Below are 17,127 nucleotides of genomic sequence, written 5' to 3'. Positions count from 1 at the left end.
AAGTGCTGTGGGATGTTCTGTATGTCAAATGTGTTGCTGATTAGTCAATAATTAAAACACTGATTGGCCATTGGCTAGGCAGGAAGTGTAGGCGGGACAAGGAGGAGAATAAAGCTGGGAAGTGGAAGGCTGAGTCAGAGAGACACTGCCAGCCGCCACGATGAGAAACAGCATGTGAAGATGCCGGTAAGCCACGAGCCATGTGGCAAGGTATAGATTTATAAAAATGGATTAATTTAAGCTGAAAGAACAGTTAGCAAGAAGCCTGCCATGGCCATACAGTTTGAAACCAATACAAGTCTCTGTGTTTACTTGGTTGGGTCTGACGGCTGTGGGACTGGCAGGTGAGAGAGATTTGCCCTGACTGTGGGCCAGGCAGGAAAACTCTAGCTACATATGTTCTTTGGCCTCAGAAGCCTAATTGAATTCTATGATTACCTTATTTGTCTTTTGTGTGTTCCCATTTCCCAGACTGTCTTATTTATTACTGTAGCTCCAGCATCTAGCACAAGGATTGGCACATGGTTAAGTGTTAAATATTTGTTGAGTATAGGAACAAATAAACAGATGTAATGAGATCCCAGCAAGGCTTTACTTGTGAACCACTCAGTGTACAGATGTTCTACAAATCAATGATTAGGTTCCTCTGCATCTGGAGCTAGTGAAAAATAGATCCTGCTACCTTCCTGTGATTCGTTTGGACGTGGCCAGCAGCTAGGGTTCTCTGCACATCAACCATTTTTAATTCTAAAATAATTCATTTAGGAAAGAGACTAGAACAGCACAAACAAATCTCATATACTCCATCCACAGTACCCAAATACTAACATCTTCCCATGTTTGCTTTGCCAGTCTATGCTTGTTTTTGAGCCATTTGAATACACACTGGAGACATAATACATTTTTACTGTCAAATACTTCAGTATGTTCTTCCTACAAAGATATTCGCTGTTCTAGCCACAGCACAATTATCAGAAGCAGAAAATTGTGCTGCTATAATCTAGCTAGTTAATATATAGGATAAATGCAAACTCCACTAATTGACCTACTCATGCCCTTTATAGCAACATAAATGATAGGCACACACAAAATGTGCTGCCTGCCTCGTCAGAATTCTACCCATGCTCTGCAGGTATCATATCTCTTTGTTTGTCTTTGATCTGAAATGCATCATCAGACTTTGCCCTTAATTACTTTGACATTTTTACAAACCCAGACTGATTCTTTGTTAATGCCTTTCAATTCCTGTTTGTCTGATGCTTCCACGTGGTCAGACTGAGATTATGCAACTGCAGAGCGGGGACCATCAAAGTGGTCCAGGTTAATAGCACATTTCTGGTGATACTAACTTGGATCACTTGGCTAAGATGTTGATGTTTTTCCTTTTATACTTGGTAAGTCATCATGAGAGAGACTTTTGCCTTATATAACTATGGTCACTAATTAAAAAAAATAATGCAACTATATTCTGGTACTGACCTAATTCTCCATAAATATGAATTGGCAAAATGTTTAAGGTTTGATTTGGGGTCACAAACTAGGAAATCCTGTACTTCTGCTAGCATAATGATCCATCAGAATTATACTCCACCACCTCCTCCCATGCATACAAAGAAATAAAATTAGGATGGGATTTCTCAAAGAACACGATACAGTTTCCAATCTCATTCTCCATTCTTTGGATGAGAAAGCTGAGGTTCAAACTGGATAACTTTCCTAAGAGAACAGGCCTGAAAATAACTAAAATACTCATTGTAGAGTACAAAAGGCAAAAGCCATTTCAGTGCCCTTCAAACATACAGGTGTACAGATACATCTAAGCCAATCAAAGGCAGGTTGCTTAGGGCTATTTGGGAATTTTGTGGGATTCTTATACAGATCTACACACTATCTTCCACCAAACCATTGCAGTTTTTATGGAGGGAAATCAGTGTATCATTACCCTCTGAGTTCTCTCTCCACTCTTCTCTCCCTCTCCTTTCTCTTTTTCTCCTCTTTTGGAAACATTCAAGCTATTAAAAGGACAACAACAATAAAAAAATATAACACTATCCTGACAGCCTGGTAGACAGTCCAGAGACAGCACAAGATGGCTTTCTAACTTACATAATGCTCCCTGCCTGACACTATGGGCTCATGTTTGATACCAATCAGTACCTTTCTACATATTATTTTTCAACTGCATACACTAATTCTGCCATAATCTTACCATACTTTACATACTTCAAAACCGAGCCAAGCCTTTCTTTTCCAAGGTGACTACACAAGTTACAGCCACTGCTCTCACTAGCGAACCAGTTTTACTAGAGAGAAGTAGAGCTCGCTGCTCACCTCTATGGAGAACTCAAGAAGGTACTGGGCTTTACCTTACTGGCTCTGCATCCTACATCATTTTTGGAAGTAATAAAGATGCAAGATCTCAGTCTAAATCTATATCTTCTTAAAAATATTTCTTTATTTAAGCATATAAGTGCTCTATTTGCATGTATGCCAGCATGACAGAAGAGAGCACCAGATCTCATTACAGATGGTTGTGAGCCACCATGTGGTTGCTGAGAATTGAACTCAAGACCTCTGGAGGAGCAGACAGTGCTCTTAGCTGTGAAGGCATCTCTCCAGCCCTAAATCTGTACCTTAAGGCAATGCTGTTTGGTAAAAGTTATGTTTAGGTATTCAGCAGCATGACCAAGGCTATAAACCAGGGATGAAGACTAAAAGTGCCCACAAGCAACCGTTGTGTACAGAATATGCAGCAAAAGTTAAAAAAAATACATGTGCTGTTTTCATTAAGGACTAATCCTAAATCAAGGCTTAATATAAAGTTAGCAAGAAAAACTTATGAAGCATCAAAGCATAATGCAGGCTGCTATGAGAACTACAAATATAAGCTTATACAACCCTTTGAAACCTAGTGTGTTCTGTGTAAGGAGAGTTAGCAACACTGGGAGACTTGTGGAGGAAGTTACTCACTGGAGGTGGGCTTTGATCTCTCTAGTCTGGCTCTACTTCTTGTCAACTCTCTGATTCCTGTCAAGGTGAGGGTAGGTGAGGGTCCCAGCATCCCTCTAGTCACTTTGGAACACACACTGCCATTCCTAGCCTCTGTGATGGACTGTATCCCCTCAAACTGCAAGCCAAAATAAACTTTTCTCTAAGTTGCTTCTTGACATTATTTGGTCATAGAAACAAGGAAAGTATGGATATAGTGGATTCATGACCTTCCCCGTTCTGGTAATGTCGTCTTTGTTCCCCACTCCTCCAAAGGGCTCTGCAGAACCAAGTAAACTATTCAAGTACTATTCCACATGCAGATGACCTCTTCTGCAATTTGGTTATGCCCGTCCACTGGAAAGGCAGCTAAGGAAAAGGATAGGGTTTAAATTTATGTTTATCTAAAAGAAGGCATCATATAAAAAGAGGTCAGAAGTCATAACTTGGATAGACTTCTAAGAAGTTTGTAGCAAAACTACCTTTTAGGCTAAACATTCATTTTGAATGAGTAAAAAGTATGGCCTGTGTGAGAATCTCAGATAATCGGGCAATCTTGAGCTACAAATAGATAAAGTTGATAAACTAGGTAAAACTGCAAAGGTACTTAAACATTCAAGACAAAGTGCCTTCTTACTAGTTTTAGTACATGGGTCTGGACATATGTCAATGACCATTATGAGAAAAACCATGAAGCTTTACAAAATTTAACAAAAAACAACCTCTCAGCTGATGTGACAAATGACTTCCATACCGTTCTGAAGTACTTGGAACTGTCCTGATGTTGAAAACCTGAGCATTACCTGGCTCCCTTTAGTGTAAGCTCTTAGGGGAAAAATAAACTTCAAGTTATACTACACTGGTGCAAATCCTTTTTAGAACTACCTCTTCATCTTTCAGTTGTGCATAATTCAGGATTCTAACAGTAGTAAAATTGTTTTCATTTCTCCCCCAAAGTAGTTTTTATTGTTTTCCTTTGTTTTTTTTTTTTGTTGTTGTTAAGATTTCTTAACAAGGGAGTAAAAATGTGTTTTCTTTACATTTTCATTACAGTGTTCTCTTTATAGGTTGCGTCTATGTCTGGGAAGTTTACTTCACATGAAAAGGTGAGGCAGAGCGAGTTTGTGACTTAGATTCATTGAAAGAGTGACGCAGCTGTACATCTGTGTGTTTGTGTGTGGTCACCCTTCATGATTATTTATAGTACAGTACACATTCTTCAAGAAAGTGACCAATGTATAGTTTAAAAACTACTGACAAAATGTGTTAAATCCTTTCAAATGTTGGATTGAAATAGGAGCATTAGCAGAGTTAGGATTCCAGGCAAACCGGAAGAGATCTGTTAGATACTATTCTTCAAATAGCATCACAGCTACACATGTTATGTATAAATTAAAGAGAACATGGCTAATATAAAATCCAGTGAAAAGTATAAAACTTTACACATTAACATATCACTTACATTTTGATGGCTATTTTAACACGGATATAATTTTTAATTTGGTACAAAACCTGATAACTCGACACATTCACGCACCTCTCGGTCCTTATAACTTTGCTTAGCTCCAGAAAAAAAAAAAAAAGGGTGTCTATTCATTGCATTAGCATATTAATTGGCTATATTTCAAAGTTCAGAAGGAGGATGTTTAATGTTATTTTGCTTCCATGCCCTTAAGACCAAAAATTGAAAGAAAAAAATGTATTCTCAATTACAATACTCACAGCTGTTGCCTGCTCTATTACCCCTCTGTCCGGCTGAATGTTCCGGCTCCTTGTATGGAAACTGTAGCGTCGTATCTAAGGTCCTGAACCCTTCTTTAAGAGAATGGTGCTTGTAGTACTCCACAAGTTCCTTTAAGAGAGCCGATTAAAGAGAGGTTTTGATAATTTTATTCTCATATAAACTCCTTAATCCATAATTATATAGAATACAAGGATGATCATTTTAACATTTAACATTTCCAAATCTATGAAAGTGTAAACGAGAGCTCTGCCTGCTATCTGAATGGATCTGCCTCCCACCCAGACAACTATCCAGTTTACTGGAGACATGTATCCACGATGGTTACCCTATATCGTTCTTCAGGCATGCAAAGTATCATGTTTAGCTTCAGTCAGATGTGGTACTGAAAAGAAGCCATGCTAAACCTCAATCTCAGAGTAGCAATTATTATTGTTATTAGTGAGAGACGTGTCTTTCTGAAGAAAAATGAAAAGAACAGCTGTTTGCCTGACTAGATAGCAATTTCTACTTCCCCCCATTTTCTTTCAACTTATCAGAAAAACAAACTTAATACTACATGTACTTTCCCACAGTTAAGAGAAACATTGACAAAGCACTGGACACTGTTCGGTATCATGCCTGGTTTAAGCTGATGAGGGGTCAATGTGAGTCTCAGCTCTCAGTGTCTTCCAGTATTGACAGAGAGCAACAGGGGCTTCTTTCTAATTGTTGTGTAGAAATAATTTGTCTTAAACAGCTCAAGGCCTAATATAAACTTCTACCATATTTCAATCTAAATCTTCAGGAAAATCTAGGCTTCAGATTCTACACAAATCTGAATCACTCTACTACGAACTGAAATAATAACAATTTCATAATAAAAATACTATCAGTAGCTGAATGTGGCAGATATAAAGTAGCTGATAAATAGTTGAAATGAAAATAAAAATGAATTACTTTAAATAAATTATTCAGTGCTTCTGCTATAGCACCCTAAAAAAAAGACTGGAGAAGCAATTCATTATTTGAAAAAATTACGCTGTCAATTGATCCAACACATCTACTCCGTGGTTAAGTTCAAATTTCCTAAAAGAAATCAATCAGGCCAGAACCCACTCAAAACTTGAAAAAAAAGAGAATCATCAATGATTTATTCTCGTCTGTCTAAGCAAGATGTGCTGTGCACTGCACTGTGCGGGGAGTGCCAGGGGTCAGAAAAATGCTGAAGACAAGATTCCCACTCTCTAGTTCTTACCCTAGAAGGGAAAGTGAAGGGTTATAAGACTTCAAACACACACACACACACACACACACACACACACACACACACACACACACACACACACACACCACGGTTACATTAACAAATTGGAAGCAGTGATACATCTAAATCACTGAATAAAGCAGATGAAGATTCTTTTTTTTCCACTTCCCACACCTGGAAAATGAGAGCCATAAAACATTTCACACAGGTCACAGATCATGCCTGGTACATATGAGTAATCATCACAACTACCATTATTCCAGGTAACAAGCCCTTATGTGGCTTCTTGCACCTTAACCTAAGAACCTCATGAGATGAGCTTCAAACCATGGATACAAGGAACTTGGTAAAGTTAACCAACTTGTGTGCAGTCCATATGTTAAGTTTCAAACCTGGGACAAATGGCTGAGGTGCCCATTAACATATCAAAGTGGACACTGGTCACCCGGTTCTCCCTGCATCCCTCAGTCTCGCTACCTGTTACAGGACCCTCCTGGCCTGCTACACCCCGCTCCCTATCCTAAACCTCTCCAGACCAGGGGCTAGGCTGCCCTTCCCTATATAATCCAGCCATTTTGGTTACTTGCCCATTTTTGGTCTACCCTTCACCCTCCTGGCCTCTTGGTCTGGCTCTCCATCTCCACTCTCCTCCTCCTCACATAGCTCAGGCCTGTGTCCACTCTGAACTCTCCCAAACGTTTCTGCCTCTAGCTATGCTCTCCCTTTTATCTACAATAAACTTTACCCCCCACCATACCTAGGAGCAGTCGTGTCCTTTTCTTTTTTATTTATTATCTTCATTTACTATATTACTTACATCTGTCTAGAGTGAGTCCTTTTAGTCGCATCAAGTTATTAATAAATAGCAAATGTAAGTACAGAAAAGGGAAGCAGATGAAAGTCATATTTGCTATGACATACCAGCAATTCTGTTTTCTTAAACTTAAGATGCTATGGTCTTTGCATACATTAATTCTATAACTTAAAAGTGTGTCTATGTGAGTGTATGTATGTATGTATGTATGTATGTTTGTATGTATGTATATATGCATGTATGTATGTGTTTACGTATGTATATAGGTATGTATGTATTCTCCTTTGTATCCAGAGAATGGGAGTGCTTGATGAAACAAAGGGATGTAGAATTTGACTAACCATTAAAAACAAAGGGTAAAAGAAACAAAACACCAAATAGAATGTTGGATCTTGGAAATGGCTACCAATATGAGAATATGGCATTTGAATTATACTGATTTTTGACATGGTTTGGCAAGCATAGCTCAGAAGTTAGAATGTGCTTAGTGAAATATAATCAGTCTCTTTTAGATAGTGAAATAAAAGACTTAAGGAAAACTATGTGTTTGCATATGGCATCACTGATAACAGTGATACCAAGGAGCTGTTCCCCTAGTCTTTACATTTCAATTAAGATGTGCTGTTTGCTTGACAATATAAATACAAATCTGAAATGAATCATGTAGTTCAATAGCTTTGAACTTCAATTTAACTTTGAGAGAGAATATAAATTTTATAAATTTTGTTATAAATCATTATTAATTAAGATTAATGAGAAGTGGGCTATAAACTATTGAATTATTGAACTGAATAAAAGTATTTTGCAGTCATTTAATATTTTTACAGAAGAAAAAAAGAAAAAAAAAGGCTTGTCTAAGAACCTGGGTCAGGCAGTTTAGTAAACTGCAGACAGTTTTTAATACCTGGCCAAGCGTGGATGGTATTTTAGTTACATTTTTACAGTCTTAAGCAGATAAATCTTCCTAAGACGTTCCTGAGTAGAATTAAGGAGCACCACCGTGGATCTTTTCAAATTCCTGGCTTTCTGCTCTCTGTAGTTTAGTCTAATCCACCCCTGCTTTAGCAGTCATTGACCTTCAGGTACAACAAGCAAATAAGATGATTCTAAACAAAAGAAATCTCTAAGCTTCCCTTATCGCAGCTGACACAGTGGTGTCAACAATCCAACTCAGAAATAATGAGTGTGGGCCAGCCATTCCAATTACCAAGGAAACAGGCAGTAGAGATGGCTTACAAGTAGCATTTGGACATAGCTTGTCTGGCATACATGAAAATCAGAACAAAATTAATGCCTTGTAATCTGGAATCTGAAAGTCATTTAGGATTGAAACTTAATGACGAAGAAAAAAAAAAGAGTTTGATTAACCAGGCTATTGAAACCCAAGGGAAGAAGCTCTGGTCCCAAGCACAAAATACAGCCTTCTCTGTGAGACATCAGCTAATTTAAAATAAGCTTTCAAGTCTGCTTGTGTTTCATATCCTTTCTGATAAATATTTTATTCCGCACTATACTGTGGTTCATATGCAGAAGAACATAATGTAACACAGATATTGAGATACTGAATTACTCCTGGGGAATGGCTCAAATCCACACACCAATACTTACAGCAATGGTAACTGTGCAATGTAATACAACACAATAAACTGTGTCTGCTACAGATTGTATGACCTTTTTTTTTTTTTAAGACACCCCCTACATCTTAGAACCTCCTCCATCTTCTGAAAGAATCTGTTACCATCATATGAAATACTTCTTCTTGGCAAGTATCCACTTGGCATTTCCCAGCTTAGGTCTATAACATACCTCTATCTTGAGTTCTCTAGCACACATGCATGTCCTAGTTTGTAAGCTATTTTAGATCAGTTGAGTCATTTTATTTTGAAGTGTCTTAAAACTACCATGACTGAGTCTTTTAAGATTCAAAATAAGGTTACACGCCCTTCTTTGTGAGTTCTACCTTAAACATTGTGCCTTGCTCTATTAAATTGTTTTATGAGAATCCAAGTCTGTCTTTTGGAAAAGTAAAACATTTAATTTAAAAATATTTATAATGCCTAAATATCACTGATTATCTGCTTATTGAATTTATTGAATACACAATTCCAAAAATTAAAAATAAAGATTCAAAATAAATTTATTCAACATATGAACAAAAAGTAGTGCTAACGTCAACTAGCTCAGCAGCTTCTTCAGCAACTGGTAGTTATTTGCTAAACCTGGCAAAAGGCCTTTGCTTATAACAGAAGGTTTTCTCTTTCTTGTCTGTCTTTCTTTTTTATACAAATATCCTTAAGCTGGTTTCTTTTCTTTTTAGTTTCTGTGGTTTTCCTGTTAATAATTCTCAATTACCTCTTTTGAACCATTATAGTCTGAGCTTTCCTGAAAAGATTTCCAGGTGTGGAAGAAAAGAAAGAGAGAGAGAGAGAGAGAGAGAGAGAGAGAGAGAGAGAGAGAGAGAGAGAGAGAGAGAGAGAGAGAGAAAGAAAAGAAAGAAAGAAAAAGAAAATAACATAGGCATGTGTATGCATCCCTAACAGTGACATTTGTGAGTGATACACAGATTTTGTGATACTTATTTGAACTCTGGGACATGTATCTTTACTTCCCTTTCCTGGGGACCAGTGAATAAATTTTAATGGTCTCTGCTACAAATTATTTAAAATGGAATGTCTATTCACTTTAGTATAATCATGGCTTTAAAAGATCTACAGCTCACGATGGTGCCACTAGCTTTTATCATCCCTAACATTCCTTGCTAAAGGACTTCCTTGGGCTGAACCAGGTGACACAAAGCCGAACTGACTGACCCCTTCCAATGGCCATTCCTTTCATCCTTCCTGTGTGTCTTCTCTGATGAGAGTTCCCTTTGCTACTTTCAGTGTCTGAAGGGCTAGCAGTTATCATTGGCCCTGCAGCATTTTTTTAAGTGTCATATAAACTGTAACACTGTGAAGAAGCCTCATTATCACCTAAAGAAGTTCTGCAGGCATGTCTTGCAGAGATGTGGAGTGCCCGTACACGCTTTCATCATGCTGGAGCTGTGCCTGTCATTCATCATCTGTACACCCACTTGCTACATCCTTTCTAGGTTTTTATTATATAAAGAACCTCCTCTGGTCAAGCTCACTCTCTGCTCTCTCTCACAGCCTGATGGGTGCAAGACATGTAAGTTACTTCCAGCAGCGAGGATGCCTGGATCTTGGTTACCAATTTGACAAGAGTTTCCATTTTTTCAAGACATGTCCATGCTGCCTGTCCTTTGCTTTTAAATTTCAAATGTGCCATTTATGTCTATAGATTTCCTCCTATTTCCTGCTCTCTCAGCTCAAGATGTTTTGATTTCTTTAAGGCACTGATCTCTATCTTGAAATGGTTTTGAGATAAGGCATTCAAGCTGGCTGAGCTTGTAAGCCTTCTTATACTCAATTTTAACTCATTTGTATTCCTAAGTGATTTCTGTTATTTTCCAGAAAGATATAGTATATATCATTTGACTGATAGCTGCATCAATGAATCTTCCCTCTCAAACTAATCAAAGATCTTAGCAGCTACAAATGTATCTTGTGTCATATATCTAAATTCTTTATTAGTTCAAGAAACTACCTAAGTGGGAAAAAAAATAGATTTGTAGCCTCTTCTAAGAAAATAAAATTTCTTTACTGTTGAGAGTGTGTATATAATATGTATGTACGGTCTGTATGACATATACACACCATAACTAATAATAAAATTATTGAGATTTTTATAAATTGACAGAATTAATAAATGCATTCTAATCAAAATAAATTTCTCTGCGATATCAACTGTTGTATGCAGCAAAAATATAAAATTACTACTAATGCTTGTCTAATGTAATGAATGAGAACTATCATTACATAGACAATTTATAATAGCAGAAAATATAAACAAATTTCAAATTGACTTTATATTAAATTTTGTATGAAATACACCTAAATGTAAGAGGTATTTTATTAATAAACACTTTTCTGTCCCATAATTTGTAATGACACAAAATAGCTTAGTGAAGAGACAGAGGACAAAATAAGAGGAATCACACAGTAAAAATGTCATTTGCCATTGAGACGACACACTCAAACACCCATACAAACAACTGAAAGTTATAATTGAGTTGGCCATTGCTTTAAGAATCATGAGTAGTATAGACTCTAAAATATTATCTCAAACTTACAAACCTCATTTATAATGAGCAATAGCATTTGAGCAATGTAAAACTTCATTGGAATTCTTCAACCGGGAAAATTAGGATTTTGCTAAAGCCTACACTATTATTCTCTTTAAATAATTTCCAATGGGTACCATTGCTAAGAAATTATAGAGTTAAACTAACTTAACAGTAGAAAATGGGAATTATAGATTGAAAAGAAATAATCAATATTTACCATTAAGCTTTTAAATTTTCTATTTTCTGCAATGTGAAAAAAGCCATCTCTTGTTAAAATCTTGATGTGTTTTGCTTCATTATTATACCTGTGGGCAATGAATAACTTATGAATATAAATGTGTTTTTAATCAGTAGAAATCAATAATTACCAGAGGGCATGCCCCAATAACATTATAGGAATTAATTCTGAAGACAAAATATATACTTATGCCAATACAATGGTGACAGCTAATTAACAAAATGTATTTACTAGGTGGGTTGAAGATATAACCAATATTGAAGTGAGAGAAGATTTGGATGTGACTAATCATTGTGCTTAATTTACTTAGTAAGTTCAGTTTGAGAGTACAAAAAAGGACAAAATCTAGTAATTTGTATTCTTAGAATTTACTAGAAATACACACATATCAAATAAACAAAATAAAATGTTATGAAAGAAATCCATTATGCCAATTAACAGCCTATAACACCCATTACTGTTTTCCTTACAGATATTTTCCAGTATTAATGAACTGTCTGGATAATTGCATTATTTCTGCTGTAATTAGAACCTTGGTTTTCAACTTCAGTGTTAGATGTGTCACATGACCTACACAGTTATGAACACAGGAAATCTATTTCTACAAAAGCACATGTCCTACTTACTTAATGCTAATTGCATATTCTCCAGACTCCTTGGTCCTAAGCCTCACAAGGTAAGTACTATTCACCCTGTTAATAAGTTCAGTTTCTGCCTGCAATCTTTCCATTGGTCCAGCATACCTGGCAAAACACAGGAAGACAAAAAAAATGGATAAATGTATCTGAAAAGAGAGGCTAAATATAATTATCTGTCATGGTTTTACTTGTATGCTAATTACATTGCTTTAAATAATAATTCAGAAAATCTCTTTAATATGTCTAAACGCAAATGTGGTACAATGTTACATCAGCAAAATAAACAGTGCCTAAAGACCCAGTGAGCACCAGTAAATATCAAATAAACACAAGGGACAAGACAAAGAGAAGAATCAGAAGATACTAGACCAGAAAGACTGTTTAGGACAGCTGTGGGAAGTTTAGGAACACATAGGGAGAAGACTATGGGAGGCATGGCCCTGCATAAGACACAGACAGACACACACACACACACACACACACACACACACACACACACACACACACACACACACAACTTCACCTTTCCTATGTATACTTTCAAATATCTTTTGAGGATCTTTTTAAAAAGACTCTGGTATAATTTAAACTATTTTAAAATAGTTACTATTTGGATGTGAGATTAATTATCTTAGTTCATAATTTTGACAAATTTCTAGAGAAACAGGAAGTAATGAAGGAATTATTTTCAAAAGCAGATACTTTTTCAAAACCAGAGTTCAAGTTTCTCTAGACTATATGGGCCTTAAGCACAGCTGAATTCCATCAAAACAATAACCATCATAGTAAAATACCTAAACTCTGGGTGAAATTATTCTTGTATGATTCTTTGTATCAAATTTAAGTATACCACATAGTGGTAAGGAATATCAAAGATCCAGAACAACTGAAATTAAAAGGGAACTACCTTTGGATCAGCTCTTTTCAAGCTATTCATGAATTAATATACCAGAAAACTGACTCACATATCGAATCATAAACTCAGCATAAACCCAGCCTTTAATCTACACCATTTATTTAATATGTATACAGAAGACATTTAAGGAAAGTTTGTGGAGCCGGGTAGAGGCAATCTTGCACCAATTATAAATGGGAATTAATGGCATTTTGTACCAATGGCACCTTTTTTAAAAGGCAGTTATGATAACCTATGACCTATTAGGATCTAGTAGAGTCTGCTTCATGCTTACCTCATCAGCCTTATTTCTTCCAACCTCTGCATCTCTACTCTCCAGCCTTCTGTATCTAGGGATTGTCAGTTTCCTTCTGCCTTTAAGGTCCCTCATAGACCATGTTCTTACATGGACACACACTTCTATCAGCACAATTGATCTTGTCATCCAGGTTTAGAGAATCATCCTGTCTATCCATCTAAAGAATTGTCCTGAATATGTAACCCTCACTTCAGCATTCTGCGTACAGTATCCCTATTGTCCTGGCCATCACCACAAATATATATGTTTTATATATATATATATATATATATATATATATATATATATATATGTGTGTGTGTGTGTGTGTGTGTGTGTGTGTGTGTGTGTGTGTGTGTGTATGAATGTATATATACATATATACACAAAATTTGTGTAAATATAATTAAAATACAGTTTAAAAAGGTAATCTACACTACAATGAAAAGCAGTAATCCATCATATGAGCTTTCTACTCCAAGTCCTGGGTCAAACATTTAACCTGTTTTTTTCTTATTTCTACATAGATATTTTAAACAATTGTATTTTATTACAATTCATTAACTTATAACTCTGAGCATAAGGAAGGAAAGCCACTTTTCTTCAGACATACTCTGTGACAGATTATTGTCTTTCTATAACTTCTGTGAAGCCAAGTCATCATCAGGCCCATTTTGAGCAGGGTAGTAGTTAAAAAAATATTTGACTTGTAAAAAGGTAAACACAAACTTTTTTGTTGTTGTTTAGGCTGTTTTCTTTCCAAATTCTCTACAAAACTCCCTAACAATACATGTTTAATGTTATATATTCTACTTGCAAAGTTCTCACTCTTAATCCAATGGCTTCTGAGTCCCCAACTCACTTAAACTAATTGATTCTTCCTGTCCGCTAGGCCTGCTGCCCCCTTCCTGGATTCTACATTTTTCTTTGCCTTGGAGTAAAAATTGATCATTAAGTTTTCTATGAATAGAGTATGGGATGCAATACTTTGAAGCCCAACACTTACAAAACACTTCATTTTACCCAACACTGAATTTGTACTTTGGTTGGGATAGAATTCCAAGTAAGAAATGATTTTACCTCTTAAATATTAAATGGCATTATATCGTTATCTTTTAACTTCCAATTGATTTCATTCTAATTTCTGACTCATTGGATGTTACCTGATATTTTTTTTTCTCTTGGAAACTTTTGGATTCTGTATTTTCTATATTAGAAAATTTTAATGATAATGTACTTTCTTATGGATTCAGCAGCATCTCCAAATTGTAGACATGGCATTTAACTCTGGAAAATTTTGTATTATTTCTTTAGTAATTGATGCCCTTAGGCATTTATTTTTCTTTAGGAAGTTCTTATAAGTTGAATACTAGCAAGAATTCATGTCAACTACTTAATTTTAAAACATTTCTCCCATCTTATCTCTTTCTTTGATATTTTTGAAATTTTTTTTCAACATTTTCCCAAGCTCCTAATCTTCTTAATTGCTGAAAACATTTCCATTTTACCTATGATGGAATATCTTGCACAGCCTTGATGCAGGGAGAGGGGCTTGGACCTGCCTCAACTGAATGTACCAGGCTCTGCTGACTCCCCACAGGAGGCCTTACCTTTTTGGAGGAGTTAAGGGGCAGGGGAGGCTGAGGGAGTAGAAGGAGGGAAGAGAGGGGCATCTATAATTGGTATGTAAAATGAATAAAAAATTTCTTAATAATGGGGGTGTGGGGGGTGTTAAGTCCTTGGAATTTCCTGAGAGGATGGAGCGTCATTGTTATTTGTCTGCCTTGTGGGTCACAGTAGAATTTTTGTCAAGAGAGGAGATGACCCAGGATGGCAGCTGGCCACTCTAAAGCCCAGCTTGATGATTGATCGGAGGGTTGGGGCATTGAGCTCCAAGGACCCCTTTAAAGAAGAAGAGAGAACTGGGGTTTGAGGTCAGTCAGAGACCTCTGGGAATCCTGCCGGTAGATGGTTCAGTTCCAGCTCTGGTGGAGACCTGATGCAACTTCTCTACATACAGATGAACACATACGTGCCTGTGCTTCAGGCTGATGCATTCTTGTCCTGGACAAGGAAGGACAAGGAAGCTCTGTGCTTCAGACCCTTCCAGACCGGTTTGTGTTCCTATGTGACTGTTTCTGATTCTTTTCATTTCAATAAAGTTAAATCATAAAAAAAAAATTGAGAGAAAAAGCTTTCCCATTTTCATATCATTCCTCTTACAAAACACTTGTTATGTACTTACTTCAAAGTTTTCCTCAAATGTCTGGTTTCACTTTTTTGTTTGTTCATATATAAGGAAGCTGAATCCAGGAACGAGTGAGGGTCCTATGTGTGCAGGTCCAAAAGTACACCACTGTGCAGAAGTCTGCTAATTTGGCAAGAATCTGATAATTGGGCTGGGAAATGTCCAAATGTTAGGGGTTTGGATTTTTCTCAGTTTATTCAGTTTCTTTAGAGTTCTCTAAACTCATTTCTGCATTCAAGGAAAGGGTACAGTGTGAGAGGAACTGCTCCATGCCAGATCTAAGCTATATGAAAGAAACAGGGTTTCTCACCTTTGATATAAAACTTTCATTAATCTAAGTGGTTTTCAGAGTGCCATCTCCCCAGTCTCTGTTAGGCCTGGCTCTTCCAAGTCAAAGCCCTGTGTGGTTCTGTTTTCCCATGTAATACACCTAACAACATTGTCTCTTGGCAGTGTAAAAATGCAGGTTATTTGACACTGGGAAAAAGCCATAGGGGCCTTGGCATCTACCACATTCAGACTTTCAGTTAACTCCCCTATCTTCAACTTCAGACCCCATCCCAGCATTTCATACATTTCATGCATAAAACATAGGCTATTGAAAGAAGTCTTGTTGATTTTCTATTTTATTTCATGGTCTATAGACACAATATTTACTTGACAGGATAAACCTACTTTAAAGATGGAAATAATTAACAGATAATATAAACAGATGCTGTTGAGTCTCATATTCCTAAAATTCAAAGTTACTTGAGTAGTTTATAATTGTTCCCAAGTTGAAGACATTTCACATGAAACCATCTACTTGAATGAACTGTCTAGATTGCTCAAGGGAAGAAAATGTAATTTAGAATTTTTACTCTGAAATCTCTTTGTTAATTCCTATATCTAAGGTGTTTCCTTTGTCTTGGCATCTTGATGTTATTCTAACTGGTTATATTTTCAACAGAATTTTGCATACTAGCAAGAGTACATTTTAAAAAGAAGAACTTTATATAAACCTGCCCACCCTCTTGTGTCTTGACAGTTCTCATATACCTGCCTGGCTTATCTAATAAAATCCATCTGGTTGGAAACATTAGTATTTATCTCTAAAATTATTAACCTTTTAACTATAAAATCTAGTTGTATGGAAGAAAATTTCACTTCTGTCATTAACATGGTTTTAAATCCCACAGAAACAAAAATTCGGAAATTGTTGTCAGAGATGTTCCAATGTATCAAAGACTGCCAATTTGATCAAATTTCTTTGGCAAGCTCAGGGCCAAAGCCAAGAAGAGTGCAATGGAGACTGTGGATAATGACAAGGAGGCAAATGTGTGTGCTGTGAGCCAGCGAGAGGCTTGGGGATAATTCCATACACTTTCTACAAATTGGCTATACCACAAAGGAATCAGAAAAAATATACATATACATCATACATATTAGATACTTAGGTGCTACCCACATTTGCAAACTGAAGTAGTGCTACAGAGCCTCAAGATACTACATTCATATATACATTCAAATAACATCATATCTGGGAGCACAGACAAATATCAGGGAAAAGAGGTTCATTCATTCTCAGAAAAGTCAAACACAAATCCAGGGAAACACATACAACCCAGTAAAATGCTCAGGTTTTGTATTTTAAGGGGCAAGATAGCGATGAACAAGGGCACCACTTAGAGTCTTGGGGCTGCAGCAAACTGGTGCCTCGGCCTTCACCATTTTCTCCCTTAATAAAAACAATGACAGTAGATCTCTGCATCTGCTTCCATCAGTCACTAGATGAGAGTTCTGTCATGACGGTTAGGGTGTTCGGCCATCTGATCACCAGAGTAGGTCAGCTCGGG

At 36.6% G+C, this 17,127-nt stretch overlaps 1 protein-coding gene across 2 annotated transcripts in view; it reads right to left on the bottom strand.

The window, feature by feature from the left end:
• The window catches only part of Vav3 (vav guanine nucleotide exchange factor 3), a 335,871-nt gene that overhangs the window by 19,389 nt on the left and 299,355 nt on the right, over positions 1-17,127 (bottom strand). For both annotated transcript variants that reach the window (XM_052730572.1, XM_052730573.1), the window contains exons 23-25: positions 11,840-11,956; positions 11,193-11,280; positions 4,711-4,840 (exon numbers count right to left, since the gene is read on the bottom strand). In XM_052730572.1, coding sequence (XP_052586532.1) covers positions 4,711-4,840; positions 11,193-11,280; positions 11,840-11,956 — 335 coding nt within the window. The remainder of the gene's footprint in view (positions 1-4,710; positions 4,841-11,192; positions 11,281-11,839; positions 11,957-17,127) is intronic.

The sequence above is a fragment of the Peromyscus californicus genome, unplaced genomic scaffold (assembly GCF_007827085.1).
Source record: "Peromyscus californicus insignis strain IS unplaced genomic scaffold, ASM782708v3 Scaffold_9__1_contigs__length_137607984, whole genome shotgun sequence".
In the NCBI taxonomy this organism is placed as follows: Eukaryota; Metazoa; Chordata; class Mammalia; order Rodentia; family Cricetidae; genus Peromyscus; species Peromyscus californicus.
The sequence above is the reverse complement of the archived record's forward strand: the minus strand, read 5'-3'. Positions and strand labels throughout refer to the sequence as shown.